This window comes from Cnephaeus nilssonii, assembly GCF_951640355.1.
Source record: "Cnephaeus nilssonii genome assembly, chromosome: 13".
NCBI lineage: Eukaryota > Metazoa > Chordata > Mammalia > Chiroptera > Vespertilionidae > Cnephaeus > Cnephaeus nilssonii.
Window position 1 is genome coordinate 39,456,570 of NC_137084.1, and position 27,020 is coordinate 39,483,589.

At 52.3% G+C, this 27,020-nt stretch overlaps 1 protein-coding gene across 1 annotated transcript in view; it reads left to right on the forward strand.

Moving 5' to 3' along the window:
• Positions 1-211: 211 nt before the first annotated feature.
• DCHS1 (dachsous cadherin-related 1) overlaps positions 212-27,020 on the forward strand; it is a 33,479-nt gene continuing 6,670 nt past the window's right edge. The window contains exons 1-13 of the mRNA XM_079787242.1: positions 212-463; positions 13,437-15,345; positions 20,335-20,523; positions 20,621-20,852; positions 20,978-21,214; positions 21,549-22,574; positions 22,801-22,994; positions 23,207-23,303; positions 23,404-23,561; positions 23,757-24,621; positions 24,712-24,951; positions 25,076-25,201; positions 25,824-26,033. Coding sequence (XP_079643368.1) covers positions 13,558-15,345; positions 20,335-20,523; positions 20,621-20,852; positions 20,978-21,214; positions 21,549-22,574; positions 22,801-22,994; positions 23,207-23,303; positions 23,404-23,561; positions 23,757-24,621; positions 24,712-24,951; positions 25,076-25,201; positions 25,824-26,033 — 5,362 coding nt within the window. The 5' untranslated portion in view covers positions 212-463; positions 13,437-13,557. The remainder of the gene's footprint in view (positions 464-13,436; positions 15,346-20,334; positions 20,524-20,620; positions 20,853-20,977; positions 21,215-21,548; positions 22,575-22,800; positions 22,995-23,206; positions 23,304-23,403; positions 23,562-23,756; positions 24,622-24,711; positions 24,952-25,075; positions 25,202-25,823; positions 26,034-27,020) is intronic.

A 27,020-nucleotide genomic window follows, 5' to 3' on the forward strand; every position in this document is an offset into this window, starting at 1 on the left:
AGGGCGCAGAGCAGGGGCCGGATCCGGCGCCCGGGACAGGGGCCGGGAAGTCGAGGGGCGGAGGAGGCCGGGCGGGTGCTGGGGGGGCCGCCTCGCGGGGCGCGGGTGGGAGCGGGGGCGGGGGCTCCGCGGGCAGAGGGGCGGGGGCTCGGGTTACCGCGCGGAGGGCGGGGGAGGGGAGGGGAGGGGGCGCGGGGCCGCGGCGGCGAAGCTCGCATCCTCCGCGGGGCGGCTGTGGAGGAGGCGGCGCCCCTGCGGTGGTGGTGACGGCGGCGGACGGACACACCGACGGCCAGGGGCGCGAGGACCGACGGCGGTCTTCCCGGAGCTCATCGCGAGCCCGGAGACAACAGCGACGGACGATGCGCAGCCCCAGGCCCCGGGCGGGCGGGCGCTGCCCGGGGGGCTGACCGCGGCCGGACGGCACCCCTGGACCGGGCGAGAGAGCCCGCGCCGCGCGGAGGTCAGTGCCCGCCGCCGTCTGGCCCTTTCGGCCGCAGTCGCCAGGCCCGGCCGGCCTCTCCGGGGCGGCGGCAGCGGCGGTGCAGCCGGGGGCTTTGTTCTGAGCCGGAGACAATGGGGGAGGGGGGGGGGCCTGGGCCTGCGGGACGAGGGGGAGCGTGAACGTGTGCGCGGGGGCAGGGCCTGGGGGTGGGGGGGTCTTTGTGTGCGTGTGTCCTCGAGTCAGGGTGTGTGTTGGAGTGAGAGTGCCGGGGGTGCGGGGTGCGGGCAGGGTGCGTGTGTTCTGCTCCGAGTGTGAGTGCATGGGTTGTGTGAGTGCGTGTCACTAGGAGGTTGTGTGCCTGTGTGTCTGCTGGCTGCGTGTGTATGTGCGTGTCACTCCGAGGGTGTGTGGGTTAGAATGAGTGTGTGTCATGGTGAGTGAGTTCCTGTGAGGGAGCGTGTGTGTGTATGTGAGTGTGCGTGTGTGTGTGTGTGTGTGTGTGTGTGCATTGCTGCCTCTGTGGGAGCCATGTGTCAGAATGTGGAGGATTGTGTGTATGTGACAGAGACAAACTGAGACAGAGACAAAGAAACTGAGGGGGAAGAAGTCAAGAGAAGCAGAGGTGAGACAGGCAAAGCCTCAAGAGGAGGCTGGTCACCTCAGGTGGATGTCCCGAGTTTGTGTCCAGGACACCTGGATCAGAGTCCTGCACCGGGGACAGAGGGAGGTCACCACAGGCCTGGTTCCACGTGGAGGGGGTGGGGAGAGGGAGATCTGGAAGCACAATGAACTCAGTGTGGCGTGGGCTGGGCCCGCAGCCATGGGGTTATAGGCCAGAAAAATATTGTTGCTTATGTCAACTCCTCAAATACCCACAGGGGACACAGCCATAGCCCTACTCAACCCACAGGGGACCCAGTCCCAGGCAACACACATACTTAGAAGGAATGCCTTCAAAGCCATCACACACACCCAGAAAGCACTGTCAGAGCCAACACACACCTACGGAAGATGCTGTCAGGACAACACACACCTACGGTAGGAATGATACAGCCAACACGTTCCCACAAGATCACTGTCAAGACCAACACATACTGTGGGGGGGCACTGTCACAGCAATACATATCTACTGGAATCATTGTCACAGTCAACCCACCATCTAGGTTGTCCTTCATCAGAGCTGCATACAAAACAGGTATCCCAGACCCTGACACTAACAGGGAGCTGTATTGCAGTCACCCTTACCACACACCCACTTGTACAAACCATAGGAGACACACTTCTAGGTGACATGCACACAACACACCACGGAGTGAGCTGTCCCAGCTGCTAAATAAACTCCCATTAACTTAGGATGCTCACACCATGACTCCTCATCTATAGACTCCCAGGCTTACCCTCATCAGGCCTGAAAATTTGAGGGCCTGGATCAGTCTTCCCCCTGCCCTATATCCTGCCGTAGTTCTAAGTGTCCCTCCAAAACTTCAGCCTCACAGTTTCTTAGCTCCTGTTACCTCCTTCTCCCTTCCCAGAACTACTCTATAGAACTGGTCCATCTCTAAAATTCTAAACTTCTGCATTCCACACTCTGCCCAAAACCTCCTATGTCCTTCCAGCTCTCAAATGCCCTCACTTCCATTATACTTATTCTTCAACTCATAATGATCTTTTGCCCTTGACTTCTTTGCTTTCTCCTAATCTGCCCCATGCTGGCTTTGTGCTCTTCTTCCAATTTATACTGTACATGTAGGACCCTCCCTTCAACCCCTCCTTGGTGACTCTTGGTTACCTTGTCCTTGAGCCCACCCATCCCACAAAATCTTAACCCTAGCTGGAATGAACTTTCAACTACACCAAGTGATGCTTCTATAAATACATGGCTTCTATAAATTCCACCCTCAACTAAGCCCTCCATAAATAAATAAATAGATTTTTTTTTTTTTACATTTTTGTCACACCCCTTAACCTCATATCCTCACCCATTGTTTTCAGCAGATTCATTAGTCATTTGCTGGCTCATTCGTTTAGCAAAAACATGTTAAGCACTTACTCTGTGCTAGGCAGTGTGGTAGGTGCTAGCATGACAAGGATGATGAACCAAATGGACATGATCCTTACCTTTATGAAGCTTACAGGCCATGGAGTGAGTGCTATAACACGGCTGCACATAGCCAGTGTAGTGAGGTCAGAAGAGGCTTTCTGGAGGAAGTGACATTTAAGCTTCAGTTTGATGGATAAATAGGGAGTCAACCAAACAAAGGCGAGGTGGGAGAGGTGGAGGTGAGGTGGATGGGGGAGAATATTCCAAGCCAAGGGAGCAGCATGAGAAAGCCCACGTGAAGAAAGTGATATATGTTGAGGTATAAAGCAATCCAGTGCGCCTGGCACGAATAGCACTGTGTCAGGAGAGGTGAGAGTCGGGGAGAGAGAGGTCGATGGGGGGTTAGTTCTATCATGCGTTCTTATAGTTCATGTGAAAAATATGTATCTAACCCAAGAATAATGGAACATCACCAAATCAGTTAAAGTTGTGGTGTGATATGACCAGATCTGTTTTAGAAATACCACTCTGACAGCAGTGTGGAGACTGGAGGGAAGAGTCTGAAAAGGGGGATGGTTGGCTGCTGCAGGAACCCAGGAGGGGATCTCGCTGACCTGAACCGGAGCAGTGGCAATACAGAGGGAGGAAGTAGATGGTTTCAGGCGCTCTTCAGGCAGTGAGGTCAGCAGGGCTCAGGGATAGAATGGATGTGAAGAGTGAGGAGAGGAGGAGGTAGGAGCACCTAACCTGGTCTACTTGAACACTGAGAAAACGGAGGCCATCCCGTTTAAATTCCTCAAATTTCTGCCTCCTCCCTCAAATTGTATCTGCCTCCTCCTCAACCTCTTCCGCTTTCCTGTAAGAATGAGGAGGCAGCTCTTCTATTTCAGACCTGTCCTCCACTGGTGTTGTGGGTCCCATCTCCGCCACCTCCACAGGGACATGACTCAAGTAATTATTCCGCGTCTTGCCCAGGTCTCCAGTTTCTCTCCATATATCCATTTATCCTTTGACCATGTGAATAGCCTCCAGTCTCTCCTACCTGCCTTAACCCTGTAATATCCAATTAACCAAGAAACTCGCTTTGCTTCACTACCACATTTTGTGAGTGTCTTCTGCACAGAGCTGCTCCCACTTCATTCCCATTTACTTCTGCCCTTCCCATGTAACTGCTCGCCCTAAGAGCAAGTGGCCTCTCACCTGCCAGATCTAGGGACTCTTTTCAAAAGTCCTTAACTGCTTGACCTCTTGATGACCATTTTCTTCTATTTGAATCATTTTTGTCAGGTGGCTTCTGAGTCGTTATTTTATTCTATCAACATTTAATGAGCTCTCGTGTGCCAATCACACTGCTAGGTAATGGGAATACTATGATGAGAGATACTATTCCTACCCTCAAAAAGCTTAGACCTCAATAGGAGAAACAGGCAAACAAACAAATGATTACTGGTATAGTATGGTGGGAATACTAGTATGTGCATCGCTCTCCTGGCTGTTCCTTCTCAGTCTGCTTTAGGGAGTCTGTTGGGTGGCCCGTAAATGTTACTGTTCCTTAGGGTTCTGGCTTGGACCTTCTTATCACTTTACTCTATACACTCCTCTGGGTGACCCATCTCATTCATTTCCAGGGCTTTAATTATCACTTAGTTAAGCTGATGGCTCCCAAATATCTACCTCTTTCAGACCTCTCTTCTGACTTCCCGACCTTTTTTATCTGCTTCCTACCTGATCTTTACTATATAGCTCACAAGCCCCTTATAATGTCCAAACCTGAACTCATCATTCCTTCCTCCCCAAGCCATCCCCACTCAGTTATCAAGCTACAAACCCAGAAATTAACGGCAGCCACTCCCTTCTCCACATGTCTCATAACCCAGAAAGTCATTGGAACCTGCTGAGAGATCCAAATCTGTTGGGCCAGGTGCCTGCTGGGGTTCTTGGAGGGTGTGAACAATGAGGAAGCTGTGACCTGCCATCGGGCCACAAGGCATTACATACAGTGCCTTGCCATTCTCTCCACTCCACCGGCCCCCTTCCCTGGAGGTGCCATAGGCAGCTCCTTCCTCGAACGCCCCCTTCACATACATCCACGCCACACCCTCCAGCTCCTGGCACCCTAGCCCCTTCTCCTCCTCATATCAAGTTCCCAGATACTTGTGCTCTTGCCTCTTCCCTCTCCTGCCTATCAGCGGTAATGGGAGCAAGCCTGGGCTCCCTAGTGCCTTGGTACCTGCAAAGCAAAAGTCCCTCCCAGGGGTTTGTGCTGTTGGATCCCTTCTTTTTCCTGGCTTCCCCCTGCCTGCCCCTTCCTTCACCTCCAGTGTCAGTATTTCCTGGGTAACCCTCTGACGTCCAGGCATTTTCAATCAATGCCACATGGGAAGGTCTTCTCAGTTCTTGTGTCCCCTGGTTGAGAGGGTACTTCCTTCGAGAAGTCCACCTGGAACCCCCAGGCCTGAGTCAGGATGCCCCACTGTGTTCTGCTTAGCATACTAGAATCTCTTTATTTATGTTTCTCTCTCTAAGCTACTCAAAGAAAGGAGCTGTTGTCTTTCAGGGCCTAGAATTCCCATAAGGTTGGTGAGGAAGGAGGAGGGGAGGGAGGAAAGGGGGGAGCAGGGGTACACATCGGACCTTCCAGCCACGCCATTTCCACCTGATTGACCCTAGCTTCTCTGAAGTCCCGTTTCCTCAGGTGAAAACGGAGGTAACATTAAGAGAGTGGCTTTGAGGATTCAGAAAGAAAACAACTATTAAGTGCTCAACTTTAACTTAGTTAATTTTATGTCCAACGTCTCAGTCCCTCTGCTGTGCTCACCTGCCTCTCAACCTCCTTCCTCCCACTTCCCCAAACTTGTTCTTTCCTCTCGACATCTCTGGGTTGCTACACCTTCAACTTCTCTGCTAGCTCCAGCCGCATTGGCCTCCTCTGCAGTCTGGACTCCGCTGGTCAGGGTCAGAACTTAGGACCAGGCCCTTGCTGCCCATCACCACCACCCCTATATCCCTCACCATTTCCAGGTCTCCCTACCTGTGGACACCACAACGGCAGCAGGGACTCGATCTCTCCAAGTCCCTGCTATTTCCCTACTGCTTAATATGGTGTTTGGCAGATGGTAGGTCTTCAGTAGATATTTGTTGAATAAATCTACTGATGAATCATTTCTCAAGCATGCCCTAGGCCTGCCTCTCCCTGCTTTTTTTTTTTTTCCCCTCTGTCTTCTGTAGTCCTCCGAGCATCCTCTAGTCCCATCCCCTATGTCACCACCTGACTCCATGCCCACCTGGATTGGCAACTACCTCATCAATGATTTTCTCCCCTAAAACAGAACTTTGCTCATTCTCCCTTGTTCTGCCGCCTGGCCGTGACCTTTTTTCAGGTATTGCCAAGCCCTCTGGCAAAGAAGCAGTAGTTTTGGAGTCCATCAGGGCTGTGTTCCAGCTGTCTCTCTGCTACTTGCTCTGAGCCTCAGTTTCCTCATCTGTGGGATAGCACTTACTAGTATCCCAGGGTTATTTGTGTGTCTAGAACACAATAGCAGCTGATATTTATCAAGGCTTCTCTGTATGCCAGACACTGCTAAATTTTTGTAGCATTCGTTCATGTAACTCTGTACAATGATAAAGTAGGCCCTTTAATCCCCATTTTACAGAAGAAGAAACTAAGAGTTAGAAAGGTTAAACAACTTTCCCAGGGTTACACTGTAAGTGATAGAGTCAGAATTTGAACTCAAGTCTGTCTGACAACAACCCATCTTCTTCTTCTTTTTAATCCTTACCCAAGGATATGTTTATTGGGTTTAGAACGGAGGAAGAGAGAGAGAAAAACATCGATCTGTTGCTTCCCATACACACCCTGACCGGGGATCTAACCCACAACCATTTTTTTGGTGTACAGGATGACACTCTAACCAACTGAGCTACCCGGCCAGGGCGCCCACCTTCTTAACCACTGCAATACTCGTTCATGCTTGCATACTTATAAGACATTTACTGCATGCCAGACACTGTTCATACTGCAAATAGTGCAGTAAGTATTAGTATTGTCCTTATTTTATAAATGAGGAAATGGAAGCACTGAGAAATTAAGTGGCTTGCCTAAGGTCACACAGCTAGTTAGTGTGAAGCTGGGCAAAAATCCAGTTGGTTTGGTCCCAGATTCCACATCTTCACCACTATCCTGTCCTGCTTCACTGTGATATATTGCCTTCCTATTCTGGGAGTTCAATAAGTGTGCATTGATGAATGAATCTATGCAGACATCTTTTCTATCGCTACTTATTAATCAATTCATTCTCTCTCATTTCCCACTGCAGCAGGGTTGCGCCCTTACTGTTCTCCCCAAGGTCGCTAGTGAACTCCTCATTGCTAAAGTCAGCAGCCACTTCTCAGCCCTCATCTTACTTAACTCTCAGCAGCATTGGGTGCTGTTGATCTTTCCCTCCTTGTTGAAATGTTTCCTCCCTCTATGTTACTGTCTCCTCCAAGAAGAATAAAGTCTCCTCAGTCTGCACTTTATTTTTTTTTTCAGTCTGCACTTTAAATGTGAGTGTTCCCCAGGATTCTGTCCTAGACTCTCTTCCCACTCTACTTGTCCTGATGGTCCCCACACCCATGGCTTTCCGTTACTCCTTGATTTGTTCAAGTCCAGACCTCTCTCCTAGGCTCCAATCCAGCTGTGCCTGGAACAATTCCACATGGGGATCCCAACAAGCCCCCCAAAATGGCTTCTCCTCTGTGGTACCCTAATGGCACCACTTTAGTAACCAGGCCAGAAGCCTGGGCGTCGGTCTGGAGCCCTTCTATTCCCTCTTCCTTCCTGAAGAGTCAGTGGCCAAGTCTTGTCAGCTTCAGTTCCTTGCATCTTACTTCTCTGTGTCCTTAACCCACTGCGCCTGACCTGGGCTGTTACAGACACCTCATACCTGTCTCCCTCCTGGAAGTTCTTTTCTTCAGGTCTCCCTTAGCTTGCTAGGGACTCTCTCCCCTCAACTCTCTTGTAATTTCTTCCTCTCTCCATCTTCCCCTTCTCCCTGACTCCCAAGCAGTGTGGAGTGCATAATGCTGGTTTCAAATTGAGGCTGTGTTAACTCGGGGAAATTGTTTCACTCGGAGCTTCAGTTTCTTCAATGGAAGGCGGGACACCTTCCTCACAGGGTTGTTATGATGATTAAACAAGATACTGTCTGTGAATTGCCTGGCATAGGGCCCAGCACACCATAAAAGCTCAGAAAATAGACTTTCTTTCTGCTTCCTCTGCTCACATCCGTCCCAGCCTCTCCCTGAGGTGCCTTCTGGGAGCCAGCCCTCAGGAGAGCCAGGCTCCAGGTGCTGCCCTGGCCGCTGGTCACTGTCCCTTGGGAAGCCAGTTTGTCATCCTTTTCCTCCCTCTCTTTTCCTTACTCTCCTCTCTGCCCCCTACCCTTCCAGCTCTGCCTTCTGCCTCTATCTACCTCCCCATCCCATCTCTCCAGGCCCACTGTTCCTGTCTCCGACTTACCTCCCCTTTCTGCATTAACTCCACTCGCTTTCCTTGGCCACGTACACTCACTCTCCCTCCGTCTTGCTCCCTGTCATCCACCCACCAGAACTCTTTCCTCTCTCCCTTAGGCCTGGCCCTATACCTCCACCTCCCTTTGCTCACCTAAGCCACCCTCTTCTTCCTCCACTTCTGTGCCACTCTCGCTTTAGTAGCTCTCCTCCTCACCCTGTTGTCTTTCTGGTCCCTGCCCCTCCCTGGCGCTGGGACAGGAAGTTGAGGGAGGAGGCCTGAGTGGTGCCAGCTCCCCCAGCCTGCTTCCCCTTCTGTACCTCGGGCCACTCCTCTACTTCCTCCTGGAGTATCCCCTTCCCTCATGGTCCCCCTATTCCTTCCCCAACCCACTTTTCCTTCCTCTCCCTTGTACCCCTGCTCCCAGGCGCTATAGACACACAGGCGGCGGGGTGGGGGGAGGATTGACATCACATTGCAGGCCCCAATGAACAGTCTCGCCCCTCCCCCTCCTAATGAGAACCAGCTGTGGTTCCAGAGGCCCAGATGTGGGGGTAGAGGGGGAGAGCAGGATGGAGCCAGAGGACAGAGTAACAGGACGGGGACAGAGTGAGGGCATGCAGCAAGGCAGAACTGGGTGGGAGAAGAGGTGTGACAGATCTGGGGAAAGAAAAGATAGATCTGGGCGGGAGGCAGGACAGACAGATTGGGGAAAGACAAGGTGGATGGCTGATCTGGAGGAAGGGATGGGACAGACCTGGAGAGGGAGAGAGACAGGAACAGGGAGGAGGAGCAAGTCTTGGGGAAGAGGCAGTGAGAAACACTGGGCAGATGGGGGAGATGGTGCTGAGAAGAGAGTTGGAGAGAGGATGAGACAGTCTCGGGAGAGAGTCTGGAGTTCGAGTTTGGAACTGGAAGCCCTGGAGCAGGAAGTGGTGAGGCAGAGTCCAGACAGAGGCCCCAGGGACCTAGAGGTCACAGCTGCAGCCACAGAGCTGACCACGAGTGCCCCGGCAGCATGTGTGAGAGCATGCCTGCGTGTGGGTGGGTCTGCAAGTGTGCGCGCGCGTGCCTGTCTGTGTGAGACTGTGCATGTGTGAAGGTGGGTCTGTCTGTGCGTATGGGAAGGCAGTGCATGGGAGTGTGCCTGTGCATGTATACTTGGGAGGGGTGGGGTATCTGCTTCCCCATGTGAATGGGCCTGTCCATGTGAGGCCTATGAGAATGCACCTTTTTGTGTGTGTCTCTATATGTATGCCTGCATGTGAGTGTGTGTTTGGGGGTGGGGGAGTCCATGTGAATGCATTTGCACATCTGTGTGTGTGAAAACATGTTTCTCTGTATTTGTGAGGAGGGTATCTGTGTATGTGCCCTGGTTGTGTCTGTTGCAGCCTGTTCACGTGTGAATGAATGTGTGTTGAGTGTGCTTGTCTGCAAGTAAGTTAGTGCATGTATGGACCTGTGGCTTCATGAGTATGTACCTTTGTGTGTCCACTGTAAGAGTGTATTGGGACAGTTGGCACTGGAAAGGGATCCAGGCTGGGTGATGAGGAGGGCCCTAGTGTCTACACAGTTTGGAAGAAGGGCATCTGCCTGAGTCTGAATCCCTCCTTTTCAAAGTCGATCTTTCACTTGAGCTTTTATCACATAGCTTTCATATATCCTTTCATTCAAAAAGTGTATTGATCATGTACTCTGTGCCATGCTCTGTGCTATACACAAAGGTGAATAAGATACAATCCTGGCCTTCAAATAGCTGACATTCTGTCTCTGGGTGGGGAGGCAGAGAGTTATAACACAGTGTAATAAGTACATTGACCTTACTGTCCCCATTCTCTCCTCTCCCCACCAATCGTAACTGCTTTCTCTCTACTGACTGATTAAATGAATAGAACCAACTTTTAACCCTTATGTGTAACCCAGTCTCTAGGCTTGGGCCATCCCTGTACTTTCAGTCTCTCCCCTCTTTGAATCAGGCCGATGTTCACTCTGACCTCCTTGTTCTGAACTTCTCTGACCTGTTGTTCCTTAGGGCAGCTCCATGGGTTCCTCAGTCTTAAGCCCCGGGGAAAGGGATCTTAGTGCACATATATGAACCCCAGAACTCTGAAGCTGGGATGAGGGAACCCAGGAGAGAGCATATACCAAATGGGAGCTCCTTGCTTCCATTGCCTCTAATTGTCACAAAACCCCACAGAGTAGGTCTTACCAGAGCCATTTTAGAGATTAGGAAAATAACAGGGACCGGACTCAAATCCAACTCAAACTCTGGAGACCCTGCTGTTTTTATAGCCTCACAGACGGGAGAGGGTAGGGGCTGGGAGTGTAAGAGTGGGGCCAGAAACTCTCCTTCCTTAGCAAGGCAGGAAGTCCTAGAGCAGAGCAAATCTGTATAGACCCAAGGACACACTTTTGTAGCCACAGCACTGACCATGATATCTCAAGGGCACAGGCTTACATGTGTTTGTCATCTTAGTTGGCATGTCCATGACTGTTTCTCTCTGAGTCAGTAGGTGAGTGTGGTGGTGTGCAATTCGGAGGCTCCAACCATTCATTCAGCACTGATTGCCTGCTGACACTATACCTCTACTAAACGCTGGAGAATCAGAGACTAAATAGGACCATCAAGTGGCTGTCCTCAGGGAGCCTCCAGTTCTGAAGGGAGGCAGACATGTAAACAAATCAGGGCTGCTACGCAACTAATGTCAGTGTGCACCAAAAGCAGTGGGAGCCCAGTAGAGGGTCCAGCTGGCTCTGTAGGGGGTGATGGAGATGTAGAAGATTCCACAGAACACAGGACATTTGAATTGTGTCTTGAAGTTTGAGTAGGAGATGGCCACTTGGAGAGGATTTATAGGGGATATCTCAGACCGAGAGAATACTTCGTACAAGGCAAGGAGTTGGGAAGGAACATGATAATGGTTTAGTGTTGGAATGCAGGGTATGGTGGGAAAAGGAAAGGGCGGGCACATTGGAGAGGTTGGCAGGACTCAGATCAGGAAGATAGATGAAGGAGGTTGGACTTTATATTTTTGGCCAGAAATTCTATACCTAATGTCCATGAACCCTTGAAACTACAGACACAGTTTGCGAGTATGTGTATCTGAATTTTTTCCCCTGGAAAGGCAGTAGTTTCTGCTCTAAGTAATGGGGAACCAGTGGAATCCTTTTGTCAGGAGTGGTTTTTTAAAAAAATATATTTTATTGATTTTTTACAGAGAGGAAGTGAGAGAGATAGAGAGTTAGAAACATCGATGAGAGAGAAACATCGATCAGCTGCCTCCTGCACACCCCCTACTGGGGATGTGCCCACAACCAAGGTACATGCCCCCGACCGGAATCGAACCTGGGACCTTTCAGTCCGCAGGCCGACGCTCTATCCACTGAGCCAAACCGGTTTCGGCAGGAGTGGTTTTTTGAGAGCTGTGTGGATACCTCTGGTCAGGTGGAGATGGATCAGATGGTCCAAGCCAGGAGGTTGGGGGACCAGTAAGGAGCAGAATTGAAAGGAGAGATGACAAAACTGGCACGGGGACAGCAGTGGGAGAGAGGAAAGGGCACCCTTGAGACCTGTCTAGTTGAGATGGTTAGGTTTGGATAACTAATTGGAAATATGACTAAAGGAAAGCAAGGAAGCCAGGAGAGCTTCCAGATTTCTGGCCTGGACACCTGGATGAGTGGTGGTGCTGTTCCCAGGAAAGGGACTGGAGGAAGAAAATCAGCTTGAGGTGAAGGCTGGGGATCCGCTGTGAAGGAAGTCCGGAATATGGCTGGACATGTATCTCCATAGCTAGAACTGGAGATCAGAAAGTTATTAGCAAATAGGTGGTATATATAAAAAAAATGATTGATATGCCCTAGCTGGTTTGGCTCAGTGAATAAAGAGTCGGCCTGTGGACTGAAGGGTCTCAGGTTTGATTCCGGTCGGTCGAGGGCACATGCCTGGGTTGCAGGCTCGATTCCCAGTGGGGGGGCATGCAGGAGGCAGCCAATCAATGATTCTTTCACTTCATCGATGTTTCTAGCTCTCTCTCCCTCTCCCTTCCTTTCTGAAAGCAACAAAAAATATATATATATTTTTTTTTAATGATTGATACATTTGAATTGAAGGCATGGGACAGGAGAGGGGGAATGATGTGACCAGGATTGAGTCCTGAAAAGAACCAATTTTTTTAATCTTCACCCAAGAATATGCTTTTCATTGATTTGAGAAAGAAGAAGAAGAAGAAGAAGAAGAAGAAGAAGAAGAGAGAGAGAGAGAGAGAGAGAGAGAGAGAGAGAGAGAGAGAGAGAGAGAGAGAGAGAGAGAGAAACATCTATCAGTTGCCTCCCATATGTGCCCCAACTGGGAATCGAATCCACAACCTAGGTATGTGTCCTGCACAGGACGACACTCCAACCAACTGAGCCTCCCACCCAACTAAAGAGCACCAGTTTTTAAAGGATGGGTAGAGGAAGAACTTGCACAGGAGATGGAGGAGTGGACAGAGAATGGAAGGAAGAGGTGGGGTCACCATGTGAAGCCAAGACGAGTAGGCTCCAAGAAGCCAATGACCACTAATCCAGTGTTCCAGAAGGATTAAAAAAGTGCCCATTAGATGTAGGACATAGAAATGAGTGGAAGCTTAGTGAAAGCAACGTCATGGGAGAGGAAGCCTCACTTCATAGAGGGTGGAGGGTGTGAGAAGTGAGAAATTGGAATATATGAATCAACCTCTCACTTAGTCACTAAATGCCATCTTGAGGCTTTAGGTCTCCTCCTTCTTGAACTTCAACAGCATTTGAAACCCTGGCTCTCCTTAGCTTCAGAGTACCTCCCCTCTTTGGTTTTCTGTCTGTCTCTCTCTCTCTCTCTCTGACCAGTTAAAGATACCTTTGTCCAGCTCATGGTTCAGGCCAGAAATGTGCCCATCATACTTGACTTCTCCCACTGCCTCCTCCTTTGCCTTCAAACAGTCATCAAGCCCTGTCTATTCTACCTCCTGCAGACCTAGCCACTTCTGCAGACCTTTCCACTACTGTCATTTTCATTGCTAACACTCATCCAAGTCACCGTCAAAGCCATGCCAGCGCCTGGACTCCCACAAGTGTGTTACAAGGGCTGTCCTAAGATAACCATCTTCACAACATGTCAGTCAGATCTTGGCACATCCCTTCTCAAAATACTTTTGGGGCTTCCGTTTGCTTTTAGGATAAAGTCAAACCCATCCATGTGGCTTATGAGTCCCTGCCCCATTTGGGAATCTGAGGGCATTCAGACCTGAACAATAGGAACAAAACAATCTGCGGAGGGCAGGGTCAGGTTGGGATGGGAACCTGCCAGGGAAAGATGAGTGGGTCCTGAGGAGTCCTGAAGCAGAGGTTTCCTGGGTGTGAGACAGCACAAGGCCTAAGCCCCAGTCTCCCTGAACTGTGATTCCTTCCCCCTCATGACCGTTTCCCTTCTGATTCTCTCCCAGGTCAGAGAGCCTGCACTGGAGTCAGTGCTCGAATTGGACCTGATCCAGAGCCTGAGATCAAGCTGGGCCCAGAGCCTGGCCTGGAGCCAGAGCCCAAGTCACATCTGGTCTTGCGCCTGTCATGCAGAAGGAGCTGGGCACTGTGCCTCCCTGCACTGGCATGCAGGGCCCCAGGCCCCTCCCCCTGCTCCCACTGCTGCTACTGCTGCTGGGGACCAGGGTGCCAGGAGCCTGGGGTCAGGCCGGGAGCTTGGACCTGCAGATTGATGAGGAGCAGCCAGCAGGCACGCTGATCGGGGACATCAGTGCAGGGCTTCCGGCAGGCACGGCAGCACCTCCCATGTACTTCATCTCTGCGCAGGAGGGCAGCGGCGTGGGCACAGACCTGGCCATCGACGAGCACAGTGGGGTGGTCCGTACAGCCCGTGTCTTAGACCGTGAGCGGCGGGATCGCTACCGTTTCACTGCAGTCACTCCTGACGGTGCCACCGTGGAAGTTACTGTACGAGTGGCTGACATCAATGACCATGCTCCAGCCTTCCCACAGGCTCGTGCTGCCCTGCAGATACCCGAGCACACAGCACTTGGCACTCGCTACCCGCTGGAGCCGGCTCGTGATGCAGACGCTGGCCGCCTAGGAACCCAGGGCTATGCGTTGTCTGGTGATGGGGCTGGAGAGACCTTCCGGCTGGAGACACGTCCTGGTCCAGATGGGGCTCCCGTGCCTGAGCTGGTAATTACTGGGGACCTGGACCGAGAGAACCGCTCACACTATATGCTGCAACTGGAGGCCTACGACGGTGGTTCACCCCCTCGGAGGGCCCAGGCCCTGCTGGATGTGACACTGCTGGACATCAATGACCATGCCCCAGCCTTCAATCAGAGTCGCTATCACGCTGTGGTGTCTGAGAGCCTGGCTGCCGGCAGCCCAGTCTTGCAGGTGTATGCGTCTGATGCCGATGCCGATGCCAATGGGGCTGTGACGTATGAGATCAACCGGAGACAGAGCGAGGGCGATGGACCCTTCTCCATTGACGCGCACACGGGGCTGCTGCGGCTGGAGCGGCCATTGGACTTCGAGCAACGGCGGGTCCATGAATTGGTGGTGCAGGCACGGGACGGTGGGGCTCACCCTGAGCTGGGCTCGGCTTTTGTGACTGTGCACGTGCGAGATGCCAATGACAATCAGCCCTCCATGACTGTCATCTTCCTCAGTGCAGATGGCTCCCCCCGAGTGTCCGAGGCCGCCCCACCTGGCCAGCTTGTTGCTCGCATCTCTGTGTCAGACCCAGATGATGGTGATTTTGCCCACGTCAACGTGTCCCTGGAGGGTGGAGAGGGCCACTTTGCCTTAAGCACCCAGGACAGCGTCATCTACCTGGTGTGCGTGGCTCGGCAGCTGGATCGGGAGGAGCGGGATGCCTATAACTTGCGGGTTACGGCCACCGACTCAGGCTCACCCCCGCTGCGGGCTGAGGCCGCCTTCGTGTTGCATGTCACTGATGTCAATGACAACGTGCCTGCCTTTGACCGCCAGCTCTACCGACCTGAGCCCCTGCCTGAGGTTGCACTGCCTGGCAGCTTCGTGGTGCGGGTGATGGCCCGGGATCCTGACCAGGGCACCAACGGTCAGGTCACCTATAGCCTGGCCCCAGGCAGCCACACCCGCTGGTTCTCCATCGACCCCACCTCAGGCATCATCACCACGGCTGCCCCGCTGGACTATGAGTTGGAACCCCAGCCACAGCTGATTGTGGTGGCCACGGATGGGGGCTTGCCCCCTCTCGCCTCCTCCGCCACAGTTAGCGTGGCCCTGCAAGATGTGAATGATAACGAGCCTCAGTTTCAGAAGACTTTCTACAACGCCTCACTGCCTGAGGGCACCCAGCCTGGAACCTGCTTCCTACAGGTACACAGTGGGGTGCTGCTATGAGGGCCACAGGGGAGCTCAGAGCAAGAACTAAGCCTTTCAGGTGCATCTGTTGATGGTCACTTATGCCAGAGGGTTTGGTTCTATCCTGCGAGCTCCAAAGTCTGTGCAGAGGGTAAGGGTTAGTGAAAAGATGAGAGAGCAGGGTGCAAGAGCTGGGTCAGGCAATCTTGGTAGTTGGAATTAAGATTGGGTCTAGAGAAAAAGTGTCTTGTGATGTCAAGAATTAACTTACCCACTATAAGTCCAGCACAGCTGAGCCCTGGGAACCAAGAAAGGTGACGGTCTTGGTGGAGAGACACGCCAGGAACTAGTGCTGTAGCAGGCTGCATATGAGCTGCTGTGGAGACCCGGAGGACAAGCCTTTGAAGAATCAATGAGACTTTGTCAAATGGATAATACAGGGTGTGTGAATAGGGGCTCCAGGCCTACAGAAAGAGCTGCAGAACACCATGTGTTCAGGGGACTTCATTGTTTAGATGAAGTTGTGCTGATGAGAAAGTGTTGGAGAGAGATGAGACAAAATTGTAGACAGAAACAGATTATAAGCTTTGACTTTACCTTAAAAACCATAGGGAGCCATGGCCAGTGTGGGTCAATGGGATGGGTGTTGGCCTGTGTACCCAAAGGTTGCGGGTTCGGTTCCTGATCAGGGCACGTACCCGGGTTGCGGCTCATTCCCCAGTAGGGAGCATGCAGGAGGCAGCTGAATAATGTTTACTAGTACTCTCACATCGATATTTCTCTCCCTTCCTCTCTTTCTAAAAAAATCAATTAAAAAAATATATTTTTAAAAACCATAGGGAGCCAATGAAGGGCTCTAGGCAAATCTGACATGTCTTTTGGAAAGATTGCTTTGGCTGCACCATGGAGTATGGATGCCAGAGGGGAGACTGGAGGTAGGGAGGTCTCTTAGGAGACTAATGCTTGAAGTCTTTATGTCTCAGAAGTCACCAGACCCCTGAACATCTTCTCAGGGGCTCCCTGTCAGCCTAGACCTCCAGGCCAGTGCCTGGGCGTGGCTGACCCTCTCCCTTCTGGCCAGACTTAGGTTATTTGCCTGCCTGCTGCTGTCCAGCTCCCACCCACACTCGCATGCGTTTACTGTCCCTCCTGGCCCAGGACCAGTGGGCTATGGCTTCCAAACTTCTTTCTCCTCACTAGTGCCTGAAGCAAGAGGGCAACTCTCCAGGTGGTTTCCTGGAGTTTTTACTATTAGTAACCATAAACCATAGGGAAGCAGGCATAAAAATAACCAGTGGGTGTTCATAATGGTTACAAGAAGTCTTAATATTCGATTCACTCAGCATACATTTAGAGTATCTACCAGGTTCCAGTCATTGTGTTAGGGACACAGAATACAGTAATGAATGAATCATTCAACTCCCCTTCCCCAACACCACCACACACACACTTCATGGAGTTTATAATGTAGAGGAGAGATTCATGTGCAAAGAAACAATTTTACTGCAGTAAGAAAACATCCATGATGGGGATACATGTGAGGTACAGAAAGGCAATATAAATGTCTTCCCAAAGGTGAGGATCCTTGAGCTCAGACTTAAAGGGTAAGCAGGAGTTTATGAGGGGACGGGACAGGGGAAGGTACCAAGCAGAGGTGACATGCACAGAGTGGGAGAGGCTGACTTGTTTGAGGGTGTGAGATGGGAGAGTGGGAGATGAGACTGTGCAGGGAGGCGAGACAGTGAAAAGTCCAGCCAAGCCACGAGGTGTGAGCTTTTTCTTTAGGGAACATTGAAGCTTTCTGAGTAGGGGAGTAATATGATATTTGTTTTCTAAAAAAAATACTTTTGACGATCCATTTAGAGCAGTGGTTCACAGCTTGAGGTGATTTTGCCCTCTGGAGGGGACATTTGGCAATGTCCAGAGACATTTTTTATTGTCATAATGGGTGGGGTGCCACTGGTACCTAGTGGATATAGGCCTGGGATCCTATAATGCACCACGACAAAGAGCTGTCTGGTCCAGGATGTCAATCGTGCTGAGTTGAGAAACCCTGGTGTAGAGGAAGGATGGGGGATCAGACAGCTATGAGATGTGAACTTAACAGTTCAGGGGAGAGACAACCTAAGCCTAGGTCAGGACAATGATAATGGTGATGGAAAGAAATAGACAAATAGGAGAGATAATGAGGATTTACTTAGTCCCTGGTTGATTGATATACCGGGAGAGGAAAAGGGAAGAACACATTTCTGGCTTGAGTGACTGTGTGGATGGAAGAGTCATTAGAGAGGGGTTTGGAATGATCATGACTTTTAGTTTTGGACAGGTTGGATTTAAGGTTCCTGTGAGGACATCCAAGTGGAGATGTTGAGCAGGCACCTTACAAGTTTGGAGCTCAGAGAAGTGATCTGGGTCAAAGTATATAGACAATGGTCAGAGCCACAGAAGTGGAAGAGAAGACCCTAAGCAAGTGTGTAGCGTGAGAAAAGGCCAGGGAGAGATTCCAGGGAACAAAAACTTGTAACAACGGACAGAGTAAGCGGAGGTCAAAGGAAGACTGGGGGGTGGGAAACGTTGGGGGTGGGGGACGGGGACCGGAGAGCGTAGTGTCAAGAAGTCAAAGTGGGAGAAACACCTGGGAAGGAGGTCAGGATGGGCTGTTGCAGTAAGTTTGTGGTCTGTTAGGAGTTTTAGAGCGTTCACAGATAAGGGTCTTTATTTTCTCCTTGAAATAGTGCATTTGATGAGAGGTTTGGGTGGGGTGGGGATAAGAGTTACAGCTTTGGGGAGAGATTGCTGGGTAGCAGGGCGGAGAGCCTGCTGAAATGGAGATTGTGCATTTGCAGTGGAACCTCTGAGCAGGGGCTGCAGAGGCTGGGAAATTCACTTCTGCCTTGGTCATTTCCAGTCAATGGCTGCTGCGCCTTCTGGGGTCAGTTCCTGACAACTTCCCCTGACCACTATTTATTGCTTTCTTCCTGCAGCGAGTCAGAGGGCAAAGGTCTTTAACAGCTTCTGGAGATGGTGCCGCAGCTGTGCTGCAGCCTGCAGGCTTGATGCAGGGGAAGTTTGTCTCCTGGGATATCGGGCCCACGGCCACAGTAACGAGTTGGAGCGGGAGCTGTTTCCAGGGTCCAGCCATGGCAGGGTCTTAGTGTCTCTCAGGAGGGTAAACAATGGCACAAATCATTTCTGTCAAGGGCCCAGGCAACCATTAGAAGTCCTTGGCCAGCCTTCTCCCTGAGCAACATTTTCTGGCTCAGAAAGGGGAACTCTCCAGCTTCCTTTTACAGCATATCATGACCCTGAGGTCCTTGGATCCACAAAGAGCACTTTGTCACAGGCTACCGCAGTCGGCACCAGCTAGTCCACTATTGAGGCCCTAATGTGCACCCATGATATAAAAGTCAGTCTGAAAGAAGTTTTTGTTGTAAGGCAGGGCAATCAGAATGTCCGTTTACTCAATGAACAAATACACATAGAGGTATGCCTGGCCCTATCCTGGCCTTGGAGCTCCCAGAATGGTGTCTCTTGCTGATCCAGCTCTGAAATGTTCAGAGGCTCCTGATATTGGTGTCCAATCATTCAACTTTTTCTGACCCAGTCTGGGAGATTACCAAGAATTAACCAGGAAAGCCTTTCCCTAGTTCTTAGTTTTGGAGAGCCCCTACATCTGAATGACTTCAATGTTGGACTTTCAATATAGACCTGAAATTCTCCCTCTCCCACTTCCAATGAAGTTTGCTTGAGAGGTGAAAGGGAAGCTAAAGTTGCATGAGCCACAACCATACATCCATAGAGCAGACCCTGATCACTTCAGTCATCAAATTTCACTATCAATCAGATCTCATTTTGTAACGACCAAACTCAATAAAGAGTAACCCTATGGCATCAGCCTCTATAGTTTTATCAGTCAGCCACTTCTCTGCTTGGAGTGATGATGAGACTTGGTGATGTTCTTCACTCCCTGTGATCCACCAGGAATTTGCAGTCAGAGTCCTTTAGTACTCTTCTTCATAAGTGAAATTGGTCCTCATTCTCTGCAGATTTAATATCTGTCAGTTTGCTGACTCTCTAAAATTTAGGTGTGACCCTAAAATCAATACTTGTGGAACTTTTGCAGTCATTCTCGGACATGGGCAGAGTGATGAAAAATTCAAGTTACCTAGCGCACACAGTTTCAGCTGAGGCTGAACATGGCCAGGCTCTGCCTTCACATTTCAGTTCTTATACTGTAAACAAGAGTCCTTCATGCAGTCTGTTTAGTGCCAGGTTTTTTGCATTTTTGTGCTTTTTGTTGGTGATTTTGCTGTTTAAAGTGGTCCCCAGGTGAGGTGCTGAAGTGCTGTCTAGTGTCCCTAAGCACAAGAGGGCTGTGATGTGCCTTATGGAGAAAACAGTATGTGTGTTCAGATTAACTTTGTTCAGATAAGAGTTATAGTGTCATTGGCCATGTGTTCAATGTTAACAAATCAATCTATATATATAAAAAGCCAGTGACCAGAACACCGAACAACTAAACGATTTGAAGGACCGGTCACTATGATGCCTACTGCACCTGGCCAACCAGCCTGATTGATCGGCGGCAAGGCCGGCTGGCCAACCTCCCGCATCTCCTTCCCCCCTTCCTCCCATCTCCTCCCTCCCTCCGCTGGCCCAGCATGATAGGCCCACATCAGGGCGGGCCGGCCAAACCCCACCTGTGCATGAATTTGTGCACCGGGCCTCTAGTAATATATATTAAGTTAGGTGTCTTTAAACAGAAACACACGTAAAACAAGGTTATGTATTGACAAGTTGACAAAAATATTGTGACAAGAGGCTCACAGGAACCTCACACAGGCGATGTGTTTTGGTGTATGTCCTACTAATTCCCTCTGTGTGTCCACCATCTAAAGACTCTGAGCCCCAGGTGGCTCAGGGCCTGCTCCTCCTAATTGCCATGTATCTCTGGCTTTTCTGGCCAAAAAGATATGGCAACACTCACCCCAGCCTCTCCCGCAGGTGACAGCCACAGATGCAGACAGCGGCCCATTTGGCCTCCTCTCCTACTCCTTGGGTGCCGGACTTGGGGCCTCGGGGTCTCCCCCTTTCCGCATTGATGCCCACAGTGGTGATGTGTGCACGACTCAGACCCTGGACCGTGACCAGGGGCCCTCAAGCTTCGACTTCACGGTGACGGCTGTGGATGGGGTGAGTGGGCAGACCGTGGGCAGGGTGGGACATTGCGATAGAGCATTCACCAGGGCCAGATAAAGCCCACCTGACTTATGGCTACATATCTCACCAGGGAGGCCTCAAGTCCATAGTGTATGTGAAGGTGTTTGTGTCAGACGAGAATGATAACCCACCTCAGTTCTATCCACGGGAGTATGCTACCAGCCTGGGCGCCCAGAGTCCACCAGGCACAGCCGTGCTGAGGGTGCGTGCTCATGACCCCGACCAGGGGCCCCATGGGCGACTCTCCTACCACATCCTGGCTGGCAATAGCCCCCCACTCTTTGCCTTGGATGAGCACTCAGGTAAGGATCCTTCTGTACCCAGGGTTTATCCCACACCCCTTTCCCACCTGCCGAAATGAAGCACTGCCCCCCCCCCTTCAACTCTGTTGTTTCCTTAAACATCTCTGCGCTCCCTCTCTTCCCAGGGCTGCTGACAGTAGCCTGGCCCTTGGCCAGGCAGGTCAACTCTGTGGTGCAGCTGGAGATTGGGGCTCAGGATGGAGGTGGCCTGAAGGCAGAGCCCAGTGCCCGAGTCAACATCAGCATTGTGCCTGGAACCCCCATACCACCCATATTTGAACAACTACAGTATGTCTTTTCTGTGCCAGAGGATGTGGCACCAGGCACCAGTGTGGGCACAGTCCAGGCACACAACCCACCAGGTATCGTTTATCATTATTCCCACTTAGCGCCATACCCAGACACCCCGATATAACCCTCGGTCTCCATCTCAGGGTACCCCAGATAGCCCCAATACAAAACACTCTGGTTCCAATTCCCAACACCTTCTTGGGCATGTGCAGGCGCTCCGCTTCATCCTCAGCCACGTGACTGTCACCCTAGTGCCATCCAGTTTCTCTGCCAACACTTGCCCCGCCCCCTATTCCTTTGAAAGGCACAGGAGTGAGCATTGTGTAACCCCTCTTGGGATCAGAGTCTGGTCCCAACTCAATAGGTGCCCCTCCATCTCTTTTCTGACCACTCTCTCCTCCCTAGGTCGCTTGGGGCCAGTGACACTCGCCCTATCAGGTGGGGATCCCCGAGGACTCTTCTCCCTGGATGGGGCCTCGGGGCTGTTACAGACGCTTCGCCCTCTGGATCGGGAGCTGCTGGGGCCAGTGCTGGAGCTGGAGGTGCGGGCAAGCAGTGGAGTGCCCCCCGCTTTCGCTGTAGCTCGGGTGCGTGTGCTGCTGGATGATGTGAATGACAATTCCCCTGCTTTCCCTGCACCTGAAGACACAGTATTGCTGCCACCAAGCACCGCCCCAGGGACCCTCATCTATATACTGCGTGCTCTGGACCCAGACTCAGGCGTTAACAGCCGAGTCACCTTTAACCTTCTTGCTGGAGGTGGCGGGGTCTTCACCGTGGACCCCACCACAGGCCACGTACGACTTATAGGACCTCTGGGGGCCCCAGGGGGGCCAGCGCATGAACTAGACGTGGAAGCCCGGGATGGAGGCTCCCCACCCCGCACCAGCCACTTTCGACTGCGGGTGGTGGTACAGGACTTGGTGACCCGTGGGCTGGCTCCCCACTTCGACAGCCCTACCTACCGTGTGGACCTGCCCTCAGGCACCACCCCTGGAACTCAGGTTCTGCAGGTGAAGGCTCGAGCACCTGATGGGGGCTCTGTCACCTACCACCTTGCAGGAGATGGGCCAAGCAGCCCTTTTGGCCTAGAGCCACAGAGTGGGTGGCTGTGGGTGCGGGCAGCACTGGACCGTGAGTCCCAGGAGCTGTACACACTAAAGGTAATGGCAGTGTCTGGGTCCAAAGCTGAGTTGGGGCAGCAGACAGGCACGGCCACCGTAAGGGTCAGCATCCTCAATCAGAATGACCACAGTCCCCGCTTGTCTGAGGAGCCCACCTTCCTGGCTGTGGCAGAGAACCAGCCCCCAGGGACCAGTGTGGGCCGGGTCTATGCCAGTGACCGAGACTCGGGACCCAATGGACGCCTGACCTACAGCCTGCGACAGATGTCAGAAGACAGCAAGGCCTTCCGCATCCACCCCCAGACTGGTGAGTACTGGCACCCAAATTCTGAGGCCCCGTAGCCTCATCGTCAGCTTGGGGAAGCATCAGACAGGATCCCCAGAGCCTGGTCATGAAGACCAGCACTAAGCTTGGAGTTTCACCCTGGGTTTCCCTCCCACCCTCCCCAAACCCCAGCTTCTCTGCGTTATCCTCAGCCTCTGGCTCTGCCTCCCTAGCTATTCCACACATGACCCCTCTCCTGCACTCCCAGGAGAAGTGACCACCCTCCAAACCCTGGACCGAGAGCGGCAGAGCAGCTACCAGCTCCTGGTGCGGGTGCAGGATGGGGGGAGCCCACCCCGCAGTACCACAGGCACCGTGCACATCGCAGTGCTCGACCTCAACGACAACAGTCCCACCTTCCTGCAGGCTTCAGGGGCTGCTGGCGGGGGCCTCCCTGTACAGGTATGTGAGGGGCGAAGGACTCTATCCTGAAGAAGTGAGAGGGAATGGGCATCTCCCCCTAAAGCTGTAGATGTAGGTAAGAGAGATGCTTTGTGGAACAGGTGTGAGAGCAAAAAAGGGGCTCTGTCTGCACACAGGTGAGGGGAACTCCATCCTGGGTTATCTCAAGAACAGGAAAGAGACAACTGTAGGCAAGTTGTGTGTCCCCACAGGTACCAGACCGAGTGCCTCCAGGGACACTGGTGACGACTCTGCAGGCCAAGGACCCGGATGAAGGGGAGAATGGGACCATCCTGTACACGCTGACCGGTATGGGGGTGGAGAGAAGGGAGTTGATGGGTGTGACACACCCTCATGACCTGCCCAGCTCTGGGACCCAGGCCCTCACCCTTCCACTGCCTATCCCCAGGTCCTGGCTCAGAGCTCTTCTCTCTGCACCCTCACTCAGGGGAGCTGCTCACTGCAGCACCCCTGATCCGAGCAGAGCGGCCCCACTATGTGCTGACGCTGAGTGCTCATGACCAAGGCAGCCCTCCTCGGAGTTCCAGCCTCCAGCTGCTGGTGCAGGTATGGCTGCCCCGCCTCCAATCTGTCCACTTGGCCACTGCTGTGGACCCACCTCCAATAGCTCCACCTTCATTGGGTCCTTTTCCCCTCTCCTAAGGCTACTCTGAGCACCCTTCCTGCTACCCGTGGGCAAACCCAGACCCCCCTTTTACACGGGTCCCCCTGCTTTCTTCCTCCTGCCTCTGTCCACAACAGGTGCTTCCCTCAGCTCACTCGGCTGAGCCCCCACCAGATCCTTCAGAGCCAGACCCAGCGGCACCCGTGCCTGTTGTGCTGACGGTGACAGCAGCCGAGGGGCTGCAGCCTGGCTCCCTGTTGGGCTCGGTGGCGCCCCCTGAGCCGGCGGGTGTGGGAGCACTCACCTACACCCTGGTGGGCGGCGCGGACCCAGAGGGTACCTTCGCGCTGGAGGCGGCTTCGGGGCGCCTGTACTTGGCGCGGCCGCTGGACTTTGAGGCAGGCCCAGCGTGGCGCGCGCTCACGGTGCGCGCCGAGGGCCCGGGCGGCGCGGGCGCGCGACTGCTGCGCGTACAGGTGCGCGTGCAAGACGAGAACGAGCACGCGCCGGCCTTCGCCCGCGACCCTCTGGCGCTGGCGCTGCCGGAGAACCCCGAGCCCGGCGCTGCGCTGTACACTTTCCGCGCTTCGGACGCCGACGGCCCGGGCCCCAACAGCGACGTGCGCTACCGCCTGCTGCGCCAAGAGCCGCCCGCGCCCGCGCTGCGCCTGGACGCGCGCACCGGGGCCCTGAGCGCGCCGCTGGGCCTGGACCGCGAGACCACGCCCGCAATGCTGCTGCTGGTGGAAGCCACCGACCGGCCCGCCAATGCCAGCCGCCGCCGCACGGCGCGCGTCTCCGCGCGTGTCTTCGTCACTGACGAGAATGACAACGCTCCGGTCTTCGCCTCACCCTCACGTGTGCGCCTCCCCGAGGATCAGCCGCCTGGGCCCGTGGCGCTGCACGTGGTGGCCCGGGACCCGGACCTGGGCGAGGCCGCACGCGTGACCTATCGCCTGGCTGCTGGCGGGGACGGCTACTTCCGGCTGCACTCAAGCACCGGTGAGTTGTGTCCGGTGGCCAGGTGCGAGGAGGGTGTGATGCGAAGGGAATGCGGAGGTTTCCTTCCAACCTGCCCTGCTGATCACCTAGGAGCGCTGTCCCTGGTGCGGCCCTTGGACCGCGAACATCGAGCTGAGCACCTCCTGACCGTGGTGGCCTCCGACCACGGCTCCCCGCCGCGCTCAGCCACGCAGCTCCTAACTGTCAGTGTCGCTGACGTCAACGACGAGGCACCGGCTTTCCAGCAGCAGGAATACAGCGTCCTCTTGCGGGAGAACAGCCCGCCCGGCACATCTCTGCTCACTCTGCGGGCAACCGACCCAGACCTGGGTAAGACCTTGCGGGGTGGGGGCGTTGAGAGAGGGGTGGACTAGGGCAAGAAAGGAATATATATATATATATATATATATATATATATATATATAAAATCACCCTCCATGCTGCCCCTCCTCAGGGGCCAATGGGCAGGTGACCTATGGAGGCATCTCTGGCGAGAGCTTCTCCCTGGACCCAGACACTGGAGTTCTCACGACTCTTCGGGCCCTGGATCGGGAGGAACAGGAGGAGATCAACCTGACAGGTACACATTGACAGGACCCTGAAAACCTGAGAGGTGTTGTAATCCCCAGTGTTACATAAGCAAAACCCCCAATTACCTTCTAGAAGCTTCCATCCATTACAGCACAGCTTCTGTTACATTTTTTTTATCCTTTTGGGGAGTCAGCAATTTGGCAGAGTGCAAGGTCAACTGATTTCTAGGCTGTCACCAGTGTGACACAAACTCTCAAATGCAAAATGTCACAGCTATGCCCTCTAGGATTCCCTCAGATTATACTGCAGACATTTAACAGAGGAGCATATTTGAGTACCTAAGAGGTGAACTGACTTGCTCAAGCTAACAGAGTTTGAAAGGGGCAAAGCTGGAACTTGAACCCAGATCTTTTGAACCTCATTTAATGTCACACCACTGCTACATCTTGCATGCACCAAGCATGGGAGGTGAGAAGAAAGTAACATCTCTGAAACCTGTATATTTATGTGTGCATGTCCATATGAAGGCACCTGTGTGCTTGTGGGGTGTAGAGAGATGGACATTTTCTGTTTTGTGTGTGCACCTGGTAAACGCGTGTGAACACTGTGTGGTATGGATTTCTCCATGGGATGGGAGCGGACTAGAGCTCATTGATTTTCCTTCCTCATAGTGTATGCCCGAGACAGGGGATCACCTCCGCTCTTGACCCATGTCACCGTACGAGTGGCTATAGAGGATGAGAATGACCATGCCCCAACCTTTGGGAGTGCCCATCTTTCCCTGGAAGTGCCCGAGGGCCAGGACCCCCAGACCCTTACCACGCTGCGGGCTTCTGACCCAGATGTGGGAGCAAATGGGCAGTTGCAGTACCGCATCCTGGGTGAGAACCACATACTCCATGTTGGCCTATGTCAGACTCAGTCAATGTGACAGGGTCTCCTTTTCCTTCTTATGTATTCCTCTTCCCCCCCCCCCCCCCCCCCCCGTGCATATATCTTTGTCTCTCCTGTGCTTCTTCAGCTCTTTATCTCCCTCTATGACTCTATTTTTAACTTTGCTTCTATTTCTTTCTTGTCTGTCCCTGTAGAGCAACAGTTGCTCTCAGACATTTTGGTCTTGGGAACCTTTAACATGCTTAATTTTTTTAAAAGAAATGGTGCTTTTTAAAAATATGTTTTTATTTGTTGTTGTTGTTTTTTAGAGAGAGAGGGAAGGTGAGGGATAGAAAGATGAATACAAACAGAAACATCGAGGAGAGAGAAACATCATTAATTGGCTGCTTCCTGTACGCCCCCTACTGGGGATCCAGCCTGCAACCCAGGCATGTGCCCTGACCAGAATCTAATCCAAGACCTCTTGGTTCCTGGGTCAACCGCTGAGCCACACCGGCTGGGCAACATGCTTGAGATCCCTAAAAAGCTTTTATTTATATGATAAAATTGTGTGTTATAACATTATAATAAATACTATAATAAATATGTAATATAAATATATATGTTTATCAATATTATATTAGATATTAAAGCTAAGAAGATATAAACTATTGCAAAGCAAGCCAGTGAAGTACACTACTCGACATATTTCTGCATAGGCACATGTTAGGGTTTCAAATATCAGTTTGTTGGATAGTAATGAGATTGCAAAGATTGTAACAGGTATAAATGAAGGTAAGCCAGAAAAAAATGAATGAATCTCTGAACATGTTTATATCCTAAACTTTCTACCTAGAATATTCTAGAAAACACAGGAATATATCAGCACACATTCCAATAACCATCCAAGTGATGATGTCATCACATATACCATCTGGACTCCACACTACATTGTGAGATAATGAGAATGAAAAAGGCATTTAATGTCTTAGTAT